General features: G+C 58.5%; 1 protein-coding gene across 1 annotated transcript in view; it reads left to right on the plus strand.

Moving 5' to 3' along the window:
• The window catches only part of LOC140422581 (protein fantom-like), a 362,003-nt gene that overhangs the window by 186,184 nt on the left and 158,539 nt on the right, over positions 1–17,280 (plus strand). Inside the window, exons 12-13 of the mRNA XM_072507588.1 lie at positions 8,120–8,545; positions 12,713–12,870. Coding sequence (XP_072363689.1) covers positions 8,120–8,545; positions 12,713–12,870 — 584 coding nt within the window. The remainder of the gene's footprint in view (positions 1–8,119; positions 8,546–12,712; positions 12,871–17,280) is intronic.

Consider the following 17,280-nt stretch of genomic DNA (forward strand, 5'->3'; position numbering starts at 1 on the left):
TTCGGCCCTCGATGTTGCGCCGACCTGTGAAACCTCTCTAAAGCCCATCTACACTATTCCCTTATCGTCCATATGTCTATCCAATGACCATTTGAATGCCCTTAGTGTTGGCGAGTCCACTACTGTTGCAGGCAGAGCATTCCACACCCTTACTACTCTCTGAGTAAATAACCTACCTCTGACATCTGTCCTCTATCTATCTCCCCTCAATTTAAAGCTATGTCCCCTCGTGCTAGACATCACCATCCGAGGAAAAAGGCTCTCACTGTCCACCCTATCCAATCCTCTGATCATCTTGTATGCCTCAATTAAGTCACCTCTTATCTTCTTCTCTCTAACGAAAACAGCCTCAAGTCCCTCAGCCTTTCCTCATAAGATCTTCACTCCATACCAGGCAACATCCTGGTAAATCTCCTCTGCACCCTTTCCAATGCTTCCACATCCTTCCGATAATGCGGTGACCAGAACTGCACGCAATACTCCATATGCGGCCGAGCAAGAGTTCTGTACAGCTGCAACATGACCTCCTGACTCCGGAACTCAATCCCTCTACCAATAAAGGCCAACACTCCATAGGCCTTCTTCACAACCCTATCAACCTGGGTGGCAACTTTCAGGGATCTATGTACATGGACACCTAGATCCCTCTGCTCATCCACACTTCCAAGAACTTTACCATTAGCCAAATATTCCGCATTCCTGTTATTCCTTCCAAAGTGAATCACCTCACACTTTAAACTCCATTTGCCACCTCTCAGCCCAGCTCTGCAGCTTATCTATGTCCCTCTGTAACTTGTAACATCTTTCTATACTCCAAGTGTGGCCTAACTAAGGTTCTATACAGTCCTGGTGATTGTTTGGAGATGGTTACTTGTTTGGGGATGGTTACCTGGATTTGTTGCTGGTTAAGTTGGTCAGGATCAGTTTCTGGCATTGGCTCGGTGATGTTTTTGGGGATTAACACCCAGTTTTAATGACCTGTTCTGGTGATAGTTACCTGGTTGTTGAGGGGCTTTGGTGATGGCTGCCTGGTTCTGGTCATAGTTACATGTTCTGGTGAGGGGTTTTCTGCTGGTTTTGAATGTGGTGACCTGGATGTGATGAGGTTCCTGTTTCGGGTTTTTACAATGGTCACCTGGTTCTGGAGCAGGTTACCAGGAGTTGGTGACCATTACCTGGTCTTAGTGCGAGTTTGGCTGCTGGTTAGCTGGTTTTAGGGAGTGTTCTGCTGCTGGTTAGCTGGATTTGGTGGTGGTTAGCTGGATTTGGTGGTGGTTAGCTGGATTTGGTGATTGTTACCCGGTTTTGGTGATGGTTAGCTGGATTTGGTGGTGGTTAGCTGGTTCTGGTGATGGTTACCCGGTTTTGGTGATGGTGAGCTGGTTTTGGTGATGGTTAGCTGGTTTTGGTGATTATTAGCTGGTTTTTGTGATGGTTACCCGGTTTTGGTGATGGTTAGCTGGATGTGGTGATGGTTAGCTGGTTTTGGTGATGGTTAGCTGGTTTTTGTGATGGTTACCCGGTTTTGGTGATGGTTAGCTGGTTTTGGTGATGGTTACCCCGTTTTGGTGATGTTTAGGTGGTTTTGGTGATGGTTAGCTGGATGTGGTGATGGTTAGCTGGATTTGGTGGTGGTTAGCTGGTTCTGGTGATGGTTACCCGGTTTTGGTGATGGTGAGCTGGTTTTGGTGATGGTTAGCAGGTTTTGGTGATTATTAGCTGGTTTTTGTGATGGTTACCCGGTTTTGGTGATGGTTAGCTGGATGTGGTGATGGTTAGCTGGTTTTGGTGATGGTTAGCTGGTTTTTGTGATGGTTACCCGGTTTTGGTGATGGTTAGCTGGTTTTGGTGATGGTTACCCGGTTTTGGTGATGTTTAGGTGGTTTTGGTGATGGTTAGCTGGATGTGGTGATGGTTAGCTGGATTTGGTGGTGGTTAGCTGGTTCTGGTGATGGTTACCCGGTTTTGGTGATGGTGAGCTGGTTTTGGTGATTATTAGCTGGTTTTTGTGATGGTTACCCGGTTTTGGTGATGGTTAGCTGGTTCTGGTGATGGTTACCCGGTTTTGGTGATGGTTAGCTGGTTTTGGTGATGGTTAGCTGGTTTTTGTGATGGTTACCCGGTTTTGGTGATGGTTAGCTGGTTTTGGTGATGGTTAGCTGGTTTTTGTATTGGTTACCCGGTTTTGGTGATGGTTAGCTGGTTCTGGTGATGGTTAGCTGGTTCTGGTGATGGTTACCCGGTTTTGGTGATGGTTAGCTGGATGTGGTGATGGTTAGCTGGTTTTGGTGATGGTTAGCTGGTTTTTGTGATGGTTACCCGGTTTTGGTGATGGTTAGCTGGTTGGTGATGGTTAGCTGGTTCTGGTGATGGTTAGCTGGTTGGTGATGGTTAGCTGGTTCTGGTGATGGTTACCCGGTTTTGGTGATGTTTAGCTGGTTTTGGTGATGGTTAGCTGGATGTGGTGATGGTTAGCTGGTTCTGGTGATGGTTACCCGGTTTTGGTGATGGTGAGCTGGTTTTGGTGATTATTAGCTGGTTTTTGCGATGGTTACCCGGTTTTGGTGATGGTTAGCTGGATGTGGTGATGGTTAGCTGGTTTTGGTGATGGTTAGCTGGTTTTTGTTATGGTTACCCGGTTTTGGTGATGGTTAGCTGGTTTTGGTGATGGTTAGCTGGTTTTTGTGATGGTTACCCGGTTTTGGTGATGGTTAGCTAGTTCTGGTGATGGTTACCCGGTTTTGGTGATGGTTAGCTGGATTTGGTGATGGTTAGCTGGTTTTGGTGATGGTTAGCTGGTTTTTGTTATGGTTACCCGGTTTTGGTGATGGTTAGCTGGTTTTGGTGATGGTTAGCTGGTTTTTGTATTGGTTACCCGGTTTTGGTGATGGTTAGCTGGTTCTTGTGATGGTTAGCTGGTTTTGGTGATGGTTAGCTGGTTTTTGTGATGGTTACCCGGTTTTGGTGATGGTTAGCTGGTTTTGGTGATGGTTAGCTGGTTTTGGTGATGGTTAGCTGGTTTTTGTGATGGTTACCCGGTTTTGGTGATGGTTAGCTGGTTTTGGTGATGGTTAGCTGGATGTGGTGATGGTTAGCTGGTTTTGGTGATGGTTACCCGGTTTTGGTGATGGTTAGCTGGTTTTGGTGATGGTTAGTTGGTTCTGGTGATTGTTACCCAGTTTTGGTGGCATTTAGCTAGATTTGGTGATAGTTATCTGGATTTGGTGATGGTTAGCTGGTTCTGGTGATGGTTACCCAGTTTTGGTGATGTTTAGCTAGATTTGGTGGTGGTTAGCTGGTTCTGGTGATGGTTAGCTGGTTTTGGTGATGGTTAGCTGGTTTTGATGATGTTTAGCTGGTTCTGGTGATAATTAGCTGGTTCTGGTGATGGTTAGCTGGTTTTGGTGAAGTTTAGCTGGTTCTGGTGATAATTAGCTGGTTCTGGTGATAGTTAGCTGGTCTTTGTGATGGTTAGCTGGTTTTGATGATGGTTAGCTGGTTCTGGTGATGGTTACCCGGTTTTGGTGGCGTTTAGCTAGATTTGGTGGTGGTTAGCTGGTTTTGGTGATGGTGAGCTGGTTCTGGTGATGATTAGCTGGTTTTGGTGATGGTGAGCTGTTTTTGGTGATGGTTAGCTGGTCTTTGTGATGGTTAGCTGGTTTTGATGATGGTTGGCTGGTTTTGGTGATGGTTACCTGGTTTTGGTGATGTTTAGCTAGATGTGGTGATGGTTAGCTGGTCTTTGTGATGGTTAGCTGGTTTTGATGATGGTTAGTTGGTCTTTGTGATGGTTAGCTGGTTTTGATGATGGTTAGCTGGTCTATGTGATGGTTACCCGGTTTTGGTGATGGTTAACTGATTTTGGTGATGGTTAGCTGGTTTGGTGATGGTTAGCTGGTCCTAGTCAGGTTTAACAGGTTTTGGTGATGGTTACATGGTTATGGTAAACATTCTGATGCTACTTACGTAGTTACAGTGTGCTCGTTAGCTGGTTATGGTGGTGGATGGCTGGTTATGATGCTGGTTAGCTGGTTATGGATGGCTGATTATGATGCTGGTTGCTGGTTATGGTGGTGGATGGCTGGTTACGATGCTGGTTAGCTGGTTGGCTGGTTATGATGCTGGTTGCTGGTTATGGTGGTGGATGGCTGGTTACGATGCTGGTTAGCTGGTTATGGTGGTGGATGGCTGGTTATGATGCTGGTTGCTGGTTATGGTGCTGGATGGCTGGTTATGATGCTGGTTAGCTGGTTGGGGTGCTGGTTAGCTGGTTGGTATGCTAGTTAGCTGATTATGGTGCTGGGTGGCTGGTTATGGTGCTGGTTAGCTGGTTGGGGTGCTGGTTAGCTAGTTATGATGCTGGATGGCTGGTTATGGTGCTGGTTAGCTGGTTGGGGTGCTGGTTAGCTGGTTGGTGTGCTAGTTAGCTGGTTATGGCGCTGGTTAGCTGGTTGGTGTGCTAGTTAGCTGGTTATGGTGCTGGATGGCTGGTTATGATGCTGGTTGCTGGTTATGGTGCTGGCTGGCTGGTTATGATGCTGGTTAGCTGGTTGGGGTGCTGGTTAGCTGGTTGGTATGCTAGTTAGCTGGTTATGGTGCTGGGTGGATGGTTATGGTGCTGGTTAGCTGGTTGTGGTGCTGGTTAGCTAGTTATGATGCTGGATGGCTGGTTATGGTGCTGGTTAGCTGGTTGGAGTGCTGGTTAGCTAGTTATGGTGCTGGTTTGCTGGTTGGGGTGCTGGTCAGCTGGTTGGCGTGCTAGTTAGCTGGTTATGCCGCTGGTTAGCTGGTTGGTGTGCTAGTTAGGTGGTTATGGTGCTGGTTAGCTGGTTGGTGTGCTAGTTAGCTGGTTATGGTGCTGGTTGGTGTGCTAGTTAGCTGGTTATGGTGCTGGCTAGCTGGTTATGGTGCTTGTTAGCTGGTTGGGGTGCTGGTTAGCTGGTTATGGTGCTGGATGGCTAGTTATGATGCTGGTTAGCTGGTTGTGGTGCTGGTTAGCTAGTTATGGTGCTGGTTCGCTGGTTTGGGTGGTGGTTAACTGGTTATGGTGCTGGTTAGGGAGCTGGTTAGCTGGTTCTGCAGTGGGCTGTGTATTTGAGTCTGCCGGGATATCTACGATTGAAAGTAACCACGGAACGTTTCTTTTCCCCATCCCACCCCCCCACCCCTCCTCCCCATTCCCCCCACCCCCACCACCCCACTCCCCCTCCCCCACAACCCCCCCACCCCCACCCCCCCCACCCCCACCCCCCCACCACCCCCCCACCCCCAACCCCCCCACCACCCCACTCCCCCTCCCCCACAACCACCACCACCCACCCACCCACACCCACACCCCCTTCCCCCCCCACACCTCCTCCCACTCCCCTACTACCCCCTCCTCCACTCTGCCCCCTCGCCCACCCCTCCTCCACTCCTCCTCCCCTTCACTCCCCCCCACTCCCCCCACTCCCTCTCCCCACAACCTCCCCCTCCCCCCACTCCCTCCCCCACACTCCAATCACCCCACTCCCTCCCCCCCACTCCCTCCCCCTCACTCCCTCCCCCCCACTCCCTCCCCCTCCTCCACTCCCACTCCCTCCCCCTCCTCCACTCCCACTCCCTCCCCCCACTCCATCCCCCCACTCCCTCCCCCTCCCCCCACTCCCACCCCCTCCCCCACTCCCTCCCCCTCCCCCCCACTCCCTCCCCCACTCCCTCCCCCCCACTCCCTCCCCCTCCCCCAACTCCCACCCCCCACTCCCTCCCCCCCAATCCCTCCCCCTCCCCCCACTCCATCCCCCCCACTCCCTCCCCCCCACTCCCTCCCCCTCCCCCACTCCCTCCCCCCCACTCCCTCCCCCTCACCGTCTACCCCATTCCCTCCCCCTCCCCCCACTCCCACTCCCTCCCCTCCCCCCACTCCCTCCCCCTCCCCCCACTCCCTCCCCCCACTCCCTCCCCCCACTCCCTCCCCCTCCCCCCATTCCCTCCCCCCCCACTCACTCCCCCTCCCCCACTCCCTCCCCCCCACTCACTCCCCCCTCCCCCACTCCCTCCCCCCACTCCCTCCCCCCACTCCCTCCCCCTCCCCCACTCCCACTCCCTCCCCCTCCATCCCACTCCCTCCCCCTCCCCCAACTCCCTCCCCCACCCCCCACTCCCTCCCCCCACTCCCTCCCCCCACTCCCTCCCCCCCAATCCCTCCCCCTCCCCCCACTCCATCCCCCCCACTCCCTCCCCCTCCCCCCACTCCCTCCCCCTCCCCCACTCCCTCCCCCCCACCCTCCCCCTCACTCCCTCCCCCCCACTCCCTCCCCCTCCCCCACTCCCACTCCCTCCCCCTCCCCCCCACTCCCTCCCCCTCCCCCCCACTCCCTCCCCCTCCCCCCACTCCCTCCCCCTCCCCCCACTCCCTCCCCTCCCCCCACTCCCTCCCCCCACTCACTCCCCCTCCACCACTCCCTCCCCCCCAATCCCTCCCCCTCCCCCCCACTCCCTCCCCCCCACTCCCTCCCCCCCACTCCCTCCCCCCCACTCCCTCCCCCCCACTCCCTCCCCCCCACTCCCTCCCCCTCCCCCCACTCCCTCCCCCCCACTCCCTCCCCCTCCCTGACTCTCTGCTCCTCACTCCCTCCTCACTCCCTCCTCCCCCGCTCCCTCACCCCCACTCCTCCTACTCCCTCCCCCCACTCCCTCTTCCCACTCCCTCCCCCCACTCCCTCCCCCTCCCCCAACCCCTCCCCCCCACTCCCCCACTCCTCCCCCCACTCCCTCCCCCCCACTCCCTCACCCCCACTCCCTCCCCCCACAACCTCCCCCTCCCCACACTCCCCTCCCCCACACTCCCCTCCCCCACACTCCCCTCCCCCACACTCCCCTCCCCCACCCCCTCCTCCCCTCCCCCTCCCCCACCCTCCCCCCGCTCCCTTCCCCCCCACTCCCTCCCCCTCCCCCCACTCCCTCTCCCCCACTCCCTCCCCCCACAACCTCCCCCTCCCCCCACTCCCTCCCCCAAACTCCCCTCCCCCTCTTCCCCTCCCCTCCCCCTCTTCCCCTCCCCCTCCCCCCACTCCCTCCCCCTCCCCCCACTCCCTCCCCTCCCCCCACTCCCTCCCCCTCCCCCCACCCTCCCCCTGCTCCCTCCCCACCCCCACTCCCTCCCCCCCACTCCCCCCCCACCCCCTCCCCCACTCCCTCCCCCCCACTCCCTCCCCCTGCCCCCACTCCCTCCCCCCACTCCCTCCCCCACCCCCTCTTCCCCTCCCCCTCCCTCCACTCCCTCCTCCCTGACTCTCTGCTCCTCACTCCCTCCTCACTCACTCCTCCCCGGCTCACTCCCCCCACCCCCAACTCCCTCCCCCTCCCCGCCCCACTCCCCCCACTCCCTCCCCCTCCCCCCACTCCCTCCCCCCACTCCCTCGCCCCCCACTCCCTCCCCCCACTCCCTCCCCCCCCACTCCCTCCCCCCCCACTTCCTCCCCCCCACTCCCTCCCCCCCACTCCCTCCCCCCACTCCCTCCCCCCCACTCCCTCCCCCTCCCCCCACTCCCTCCCCCCCACTCACTCCCCCTCCCCCCACTCCCTCCCCCTCCCCCCCACTCCCTCCCCCTCCCCCCCACTCCCTCCCCCCCACTCCCTCCCCCCCACTCCCTCCCCCACCCCCTCTTCCCCTCCCCCTCCCTCCTCCCTGACTCTCTGCTCCTCACTCCCTCCTCACTCACTCCTCCCCGGCTCCCTCCCCCCACTCCCCCAACTCCCTCCCCCTCCCCGCCCCACTCCCCCCACTCCCTCCCCCTCCCCCCACTCCCTCCCCCCACTCCCTCGCCCCCCACTCCCTCCCCCCACTACCTCCCCCCACTCCCTCCCCCCCACTCCCTCCCCCCCACTCCCTCCCCCCCACTCCCTCCCCCCCACTCCCTCCCCCCCACTCCCTCCCCCCCACTCCCTCCCCCCACTCCCTCCCCCCACTCCCTCCCCCCCACTCCCTCCCCACCACTCCCTCCCCCCCACTCCCTCCCCCCACTCCCTCCCCCCCACTCCCTCCCCCTCCCCCCCACTCCCTCCCCCCGCTCCCTCCCCCCCCCCTCCCCCCCACTCCCTCCCCCCGCTCCCCCCCCCCCCGCCTGACCGACTCCAGCCCCGCAGCGGGACACGGCGCCCGGGCCAGGGCGGTGCGAGCGAGGTGAGAGGTCGGAGGGGACGGCCAGGCCGGGGGCTGGGCTCGGCCTGCTGGAGCTCCACGTCCACCGGGCGACGCTGACGGCGGGGATCCTGGGGAGGCTGTGCGACGCCGACCCCGCCACCTTCTGCACCTACGCCGTGTACGACTTCGAGACCGAGGCCACGCCGGTGGTGAGGGGGCCCCGGCCCCTGTACAACTTCACCAGCCAGTACGCGGCGAGGCCGGGCGTCCACTTCCTCCGCCACCTCCGGTCCGCCTCGGCCAGACTCGAACTCCACCTGGCCCTCGGAGCCGAATTCCAGACCCTCGCCTCAGCAAACATCCCCCTCGGCCAGGCCCTCGGACAAGACCGGCGCATACACGGAACCATCCCGCTAATCGGTGAGGACCAGCAATCGGCAGCGAGATATCCGCACACTGACTGGTGTCTCTCAGTCCCCTCTCTCTCAGGGAGATATCTGTACACTGACTGGTGTCTCTCAGTCCTCTCTCTCTCTCAGGGAGATATCTGTACACTGACTGGTGTCTCTCAGTCCCCTCTCTCTCTCAGGGAGATATCTGTACACTGACTGGTGTCTCTCAGTCCCCTCTCTCTCAGGGAGATATCTGTACACTGACTGGTGTCTCTCAGTCTCTCTCTCTCTCAGGGAGATATCTGTACACTGACTGGTGTCTCTCTGTCCCCTCTCTCTCTCAGGGAGATATCTGTACTGACTGGTGTCTCTCAGTCCCCCCTCTCTCTCAGGGAGATATCTGCACACTGACTGGTGTCTCTCAGTCCCCTCTCTCTCTCTCAGGGAGATATCTGTACACTGACTGGTGTCTCTCAGTCCCCTCTCTCTCTCAGGGAGATATCTGTACACTGACTGGTGTCTCTCAGTCCCCTCTCTCTCTCAGGGAGATATCTGTACACTGACTGGTGTCTCTCAGTCCCCCCTCTCTCTCAGGGAGATATCTGTACACTGACTGGTGTCTCTCAGTCCCCTCTCTCTCTCGGGGAGATATCTGTACACTGACTGGTGTCTCTCAGTCCCCTCTCTCTCTCAGGGAGATATCTGTACACTGACTGGTGTCTCTCAGTCCCCTCTCTCTCTCAGGGAGATATCTGTACACTGACTGGTGTCTCTCAGTCCCCCCTCTCTCTCAGGGAGATATCTGTACACTGACTGGTGTCTCTCAGTCCCCTCTCTCTCTCGGGGAGATATCTGTACACTGACTGGTGTCTCTCAGTCCCCTCTCTCTCAGGGAGATATCTGTACACTGACTGGTGTCTCTCAGTCCCCTCTCTCTCTCAGGGTGATATCTGTACACTGACTGGTGTCTCTCAGTCCCCTCTCTCTCTCAGGGAGATATCTGTACACTGACTGGTGTCTCTCAGTCCCCTCTCTCTCAGGGAGATATCTGTACACTGACTGGTGTCTCTCAGTCCCCTCTCTCTCAGGGAGATATCTGTACACTGACTGGTGTCTCTCAGTCCTCTCTCTCTCTCAGGGAGATATCTGTACACTGACTGGTGTCTCTCAGTCCCCCCCCCTCTCTCAGGGAGATATCTGTACACTGACTGGTGTCTCTCAGTCCCCTCTCTCTCAGGGAGATATCTGTACACTGACTGGTGTCTCTCAGTCCTCTCTCTCTCAGGGAGATATCTGTACACTGACTGGTGTCTCTCAGTCCCCTCTCTCTCAGGGAGATATCTGTACACTGACTGGTGTCTCTCAGTCCCCTCTCTCTCAGGGAGATATCTGTACACTGACTGGTGTCTCTCAGTCCCCTCTCTCTCTCAGGGAGATATCTGTACACTGACTGGTGTCTCTCAGTCCCCTCTCTCTCTCAGGGAGATATCTGTACACTGACTGGTGTCTCTCAGTCCCCTCTCTCTCTCAGGGAGATATCTGTACACTGACTGGTGTCTCTCAGTCCCCTCTCTCTCTCAGGGAGATATCTGTACACTGACTGGTGTCTCTCAGTCCCCTCTCTCTCTCAGGGAGATATCTGTACACTGACTGGTGTCTCTCAGTCCTCTCTCTCTCAGGGGGATATCTGTACACTGACTGGTGTCTCTCAGTCCCATCTCTCTCTCAGGGAGATATCTGTACACTGACTGGTGTCTCTCAGTCCCCTCTCTCTCAGGGAGATATCTGTACACTGACTGGTGTCTCTCAGTCCCCTCTCTCTCAGGGAGATATCTGTACACTGACTGGTGTCTCTCAGTCCCCCTCTCTCTCAGGGAGATATCTGTACACTGACTGGTGTCTCTCAGTCCCCTCTCTCTCTCAGTGAGATATCTGTACACTGACTGGTGTCTCTCAGTCCCCTCTCTCTCTCTCAGGGAGATATCTGTACACTGACTGGTGTCTCTCAGTCCTCTCTCTCAGGGAGATGTCTGTACACTGACTGGTGTCTCTCAGTCCCCTCTCTCTCTCAGGGAGATATCTGTACACTGACTGGTGTCTCTCAGTCCCCTCTCTCTCTCTCAGGGAGATATCTGTACACTGACTGGTGTCTCTCAGTCCCCTCTCTCTCAGGGAGATATCTGTACACTGACTGGTGTCTCTCAGTCCCCTCTCTCTCTCAGCGAGATATCTGTACACTGACTGGTGTCTCTCAGTCCCCTCTCTCTCTCAGGGAGATATCTGTACACTGACTGGTGTCTCTCAGTCCTCTCTCTCAGGGAGATGTCTGTACACTGACTGGTGTCTCTCAGTCCCCTCTCTCTCTCAGGGAGATATCTGTACACTGACTGGTGTCTCTCAGTCCCCTCTCTCTCTCAGGGAGATATCTGTGCACTGACTGGTGTCTCTCAGTCCTCTCTCTCTCTCAGGGAGATATCTGTACACTGACTGGTGTCTCTCAGTCCTCTCTCTCTCAGGGAGATATCTGTACACTGACTGGTGTCTCTCAGTCCTCTCTCTCAGGGAGATATCTGTACACTGACTGGTGTCTCTCAGTCCCCTCTCTCTCAGGGAGATATCTGTACACTGACTGGTGTCTCTCAGTCCCCTCTCTCTCTCGGGGAGATATCTGTACACTGACTGGTGTCTCTCAGTCCCCTCTCTCTCTCGGGGAGATATCTGTACACTGACTGGGGTCTCTCAGTCCCCTCTCTCTCTCAGGGAGATATCTGTACACTGACTGGTGTCTCTCAGTCCCCTCTCTCTCAGGGAGATATCTGTACACTGACTGGTGTCTCTCAGTCCCCGCTCTCACTCTCTCAGGGAGATATCTGTACACTGACTGGTGTCTCTCAGTCCCCTCTCTCTCTCAGGGAGATATCTGTACACTGACTGATGTCTCTCAGTCCCCTCTCTCTCTCTCAGGGAGATATCTGTACACTGACTGGTGTCTCTCAGTCCCCTCTCTCTCTCAGGGAGATATCTGTACACTGACTGGTGTCTCTCAGTCCCCTCTCTCTCAGGGAGATATCTGTACACTGACTGGTGTCTCTCAGTCCCCTCTCTCTCTCAGGGAGATATCTGTACACTGACTGGTGTCTCTCAGTCCCCTCTCTCTCAGGGAGATATCTGTACACTGACTGGTGTCTCTCAGTCCCCTCTCTCTCTCAGGGAGATATCTGTACACTGACTGGTGTCTCTCAGTCCCCTCTCTCTCTCAGGGAGATATCTGTACACTGACTGGTGTCTCTCAGTCCCCTCTCTCTCTCAGGGAGATATCTGTACACTGACTGGTGTCTCTCAGTCCCCTCTCTCTCTCAGGGAGATATCTGTACACTGACTGGTGTCTCTCAGTCCTCTCTCTCTCTCAGGGAGATATCTGTACACTGACTGGTGTCTCTCAGTCCCCTCTCTCTCAGGGAGATATCTGTACACTGACTGGTGTCTCTCAGTCCCCTCTCTCTCTCAGGGAGATATCTGTACACTGACTGGTGTCTCTCAGTCCCCTCTCTCTCAGGGAGATATCTGTACACTGACTGGTGTCTCTCAGTCCTCTCTCTCTCTCAGGGAGATATCTGTACACTGACTGGTGTCTCTCAGTCCCCCCTCTCTCTCAGGGAGATATCTGTACACTGACTGGTGTCTCTCAGTCCCCTCTCTCTCAGGGAGATATCTGTACACTGACTGGTGTCTCTCAGTCCCCTCTCTCTCTCAGGGAGATATCTGTACACTGACTGGTGTCTCTCAGTCCCCTCTCTCTCAGGGAGATATCTGTACACTGACTGGTGTCTCTCAGTCCTCTCTCTCTCTCAGGGAGATATCTGTACACTGACTGGTGTCTCTCAGTCCCCCCTCTCTCTCAGGGAGATATCTGTACACTGACTGGTGTCTCTCAGTCCCCTCTCTCTCAGGGAGATATCTGTACACTGACTGGTGTCTCTCAGTCCCCTCTCTCTCTCAGGGAGATATCTGTACACTGACTGGTGTCTCTCAGTCCTCTCTCTCTCAGGGAGATATCTGTACACTGACTGGTGTCTCTCAGTCCACTCTCTCTCAGGGAGATATCTGTACACTGACTGGTGTCTCTCAGTCCCCTCTCTCTCTCTCAGGGAGATATCTGTACACTGACTGGTGTCTCTCGATTCTCGCTCTCCAGATATTGATCGCACGTGCCGTTCGATTGGCGAGCTGGAGTATTGGGTCAGGTACCGCGCCCCGAAGGACGAAGCGATTGGACCGTCCGACGTGGAAGCTTTCCAGCCGCTCCCTCGCTCTGCGCACGGACAGCAGGGGGCGACTTTGCGCCCCCTTCAGGTAATCGGGGTCTCCGGGCGAGATCGGGGTGGTGGGCACGAGGGTTGGGGGGGGGGGGGGCTGAGGGGGCGACGGGGGGAGGGCTGAGAGGGTGCTGGGAGGTGGGGGGGGGGGGGAGGACGCGAGTCAGAGTCTGCCTAGGGCACAATGGCGTCAGAAGCAGGAGACGGCCATTCGGCCCATTCACCCTGGCCTTCCCCAAGGCCTCAACCTCGTTTTCACGCCCCCCCCCCGAGTCGAGTCAATCCTTTCTCAAATCCGGAGCCGAGACTCCTGGCCCAGCGACCCGGATCGGGACACTGCCCGACCGCAGTGAGATTTATCGATTCCCGTGCTCCGTTTCCCCTGGCGACCAAGGCCCCCGATCGCTTCCCCTACCCGCTTGGCAACTTCCTGCGTCCCAACAAGTCCAGGTCAACAAAGTCAACGTGCGAGGACCCAACAATTTGGCCCTGTCGCTTCCAAAAAAAACTAAATTTAGAGTACCCATTTCATCTATTTCCAATTACGGCGCAATTTAGCGCGGCTAATCCTCCTCGCCTGTACATCGTTGGGTTGTGGGGGTGAGACCCACGCAGGCACAGGGAGAATGTGCAAACTCCCCACGGACAGTGACCCAGAGCTGGGATCGAACCCGGGACCTCCCGTCAGGCAGCAGCGCTAACCAGCGCCCCCAACGTTCAGGGGCTGTTGACTCCAGAATTATGTCAAAGGTGAGGCGGAAGGGAGGCCAGTGGAATTTTACCACGCAAGGCGGGCGATGAGGCAGATTTGAAATGCAGACGAGGTTTATGGAGCGCCAGCGAGCAGTGTAATCCGGCCAGGACAACGAACACGCACGGGCCTCGTTCCCGGAGCTCCCGGGGAGACAGGACTAACGCACAGGCCTCACTCCCTGACTCCCGGGGGGACGGGGGACGGACACACAGGCCTCACTCCCTGACTCCCGGGGGGACGGGACACTGAGACACAGGCCTCACTCCCTGACTCCCGGGGGGACGGGGCACGGACACACAGGCCTCACTCCCTGACTCCCGGGGGGACGCGACACGGACACACAGGCCTCACTCCCTGACTCCTGGGGGGACGGGACACGGACACACAGGCCTCACTCCCTGACTCCCAGGGGGACGGGACATGGACACACAGGCCTCACTCCCTGACTCCCAGGGGGACGGGACACGGACACACAGGCCTCACACCCTGGCTCCCGGGGGGACGGGACACGGACACACAGGCCGCACTCCCTGACTCCCAGGGGGACGCGACACGGACACACAGGCCTCACTCCCTGACTCCCGGACGGACGGGACACGGACACACTGGCCTCACTCCCTGACTCCCGGGGGGACGAGACACGGACACACAGGCCTCACTCCCTGACTCCCGGGGGGACGGGACACGGACACACAGGTCTCACTCCCTGACTCCCGGGGGTACGGGACAGGGACACACAGGCCTCACTCCCTGACTCCCAGGGGGACGGGACACGGACACACTGGCCTCACTCCCTGACTCGCGGGGGGACGAGACACGGTCACACAGGCCTCACTCCCTGACTCCCGGGGGGACGGGACACTCACACACAGGCCTCACTCCCTGGCTCCCAGGGGGACGGGACACGGACACACAGGCATCACTCCCTGACTCCCAGGGGGACGGGGGACGGACACACAGGCCTCACTCCCTGACTCCCGGGAGACGGGACACGGACACACAGGCCTCACTCCCTGACTCCCGGGGGGACGGGACACGGACACACAGGCCTCACTCCCTGACTCCCTGGGCGACGGGACACGGACACACAGGCCTCACTCCCTGACTCCCGGGGGACGGGACACGGACACACAGGCCTCACTCCCTGACTCCCGGGGAGGCGGGACTAACACACAGGCCTCACTCCCTGACTCCCGGGGGGACGGGACACGGACACACAGGCCTCACTCCCTGACTCCCTGGGCAACGGGACACGGACACACAGGCCTCACTCCCTGACTCCCGGGTGGACGGGACACTCACACACAGGCCTCACACCCTGACTCCCGGAGGGACGGGGGACGGACACACAGGCCTCACTCCCTGACTCCCGGGGGGACGCGACACGGACACACAGGCCTCACTCCCTGACTCCCGGGGGGACGCGACACGGACACACAGGCCTCACTCCCCGACTCCCGGGGGGACGGGACACTCACACACAGGCCTCACTCCCTGACTCCCGGGGGGACGGGACACAGACACATAGGCCTCACTCCCTGACTCCCGGGGGGATGGGACACGGACACACAGGCCTCACTCCCTGACTCCCGGGGGGACGGGACACGGACACACTGGCCTCACTCCCTGACTTCCGGGGGGACGGGACACGGACACACAGGCCTCGCTCCCTGATTCCCGGGGGGACGGGACACGGACACACTGGCCTCACTCCCTGACTCCCAGGGGGACGGGACATGGACACACAGGCCTGACTCCCGGGTGGACGGGGCACTCACACACAGGCCTCACACCCTGACTCCCGGAGGGACGGGGGACGGACACACTGGCCTCACTCCCTGACTCCCGGGGGACGGGACACGGACACACAGGCCTGACTCCCGGGGGGACGGGAGACGGACACATAGGCCTCACACCCTGACTCCCAGGGGGACGGGGGACGGACACACAGGCCTCACTCCCTGACTCCAGGGGGGACGGGACACGGACACACAGGCCTCACTCCCTGACTCCAGGGGGGACGGGACACGGACACACAGACCTCACTCCCTGACTCTCGGGGGGACGGGACACGGACACACAGTCCTCACTCCCTGACTCCCGGGGGGACGGGACACGGACACACAGGCCTCACTCCCAGACTCCCGGGGGGACGGGACACGGACACACAGTCCTCACTCCCTGACTCCCGGGGGGACGGGACACGGACACACAGGCCTCACTCCCTGACCTCTGGGGCGACGGGACACGGACACACTGGCCTCACTCCCTGACTCCTGTCGGGACGGGGCACGGACACACAGGCCTCATCCCTGATTCCCGGGGGGACGGGACACGGACACACAAGCCTCACTCCCTGACTCCCGGGGGGACGGGACACTGAGACACAGGCCTCACTCCCTGACTCCCGGGGGGACGGGACACGGACACACAGGCCTCACTCCCTGACTCCTGGGGGGACGGGACACTCACACACAGGCCTCACTCCCTGACTCCTGGGGGGACGGGACACTCACACATAGGCCTCACTCCCTGACTCCCGGGGGACGGGGGACAGACACACAGGCCTCACTCCCTGACTCCTGGGGGGACGGGACACTCACACATAGGCCTCACTCCCTGACTCCTGGGGGGACGGGACACTCACACACAGGCCTCACTCACTGACTCTCGGGGGGACGGGACACTGACACATTGGCCTCACTGACTGACTCACGAGGGGACGGGACACGGACACACAGGCCTCACTCCCTGACTCCCGGGGGGACGGGACACTCACACATAGGCCTCACACCCTGACTCCCGGAGGGACGGGGGACGGACACACAGGCCTCACTCCCTGACTCCCGGGGGGACGCGACACGGACACACAGGCCTCACTCCCTGACTCCCGGGGGGACGGGAGACGGACACACAGGCCTCACTCCCTGACTCCCGGGGGGACGGGACACTCACACACAGGCCTCACTCCCTGACTCCCGGGGAGACGGGACACTCACACACTGGCCTCACTCCCTGACTCCTGGGGGGACGGCACACGGACACACAGGCCTCACTCCCTGACTCCCGGGGGACGGGGGACAGACACACAGGCCTCACTCCCTGACTCCCGGGGGGACAGGGGACGGACACACAGGCCTCACTCCCTGACTCCCGGGGGACGGGACACGGACACACAGGCCTCACTCCCTGACTCCCGGGGGGACAGGGGACGGACACACAGGCCTCACTCCCTGACTCCCGGGGTGACGGGACACTGAGACACACAGACCTCACTCCCTGACTCCCGGGGGGACGTGGGGCGGACACTTATTGATCAAGAACCTATCTATCTCTGTCTTAAAGACACTCAATTTGGCCTCCACAGCCTTCTGCGGCAAAGAGTTCCACAGATTCACCACCCTCTGGCTGAAGAAATTCCTCCTCATCTCTGTTTTAAAGGATCGTCCCTTTAGTCTGAGATGGTGTCCTCTGCTTCTAGTTTTTCCTACAAGTGGAAACATCCTCTCCACGTGCACTCTATCCAGGCCTCGCAGTATCCTGTAAGTTTCAATAAGATCCCCCGCATCCTTCTAAACTCCTTCTAAGAAATAGTAACAAGGGAATCGACACGGAGGGTCCTCAGAAATTATCACAAAACGTTCCAGAAGAATTAATCAGAGAGCGTGTCAGTTAGAGATATCATAGACTCAG

Source organism: Scyliorhinus torazame, chromosome 5 (genome assembly GCF_047496885.1).
Source record: "Scyliorhinus torazame isolate Kashiwa2021f chromosome 5, sScyTor2.1, whole genome shotgun sequence".
NCBI lineage: Eukaryota > Metazoa > Chordata > Chondrichthyes > Carcharhiniformes > Scyliorhinidae > Scyliorhinus > Scyliorhinus torazame.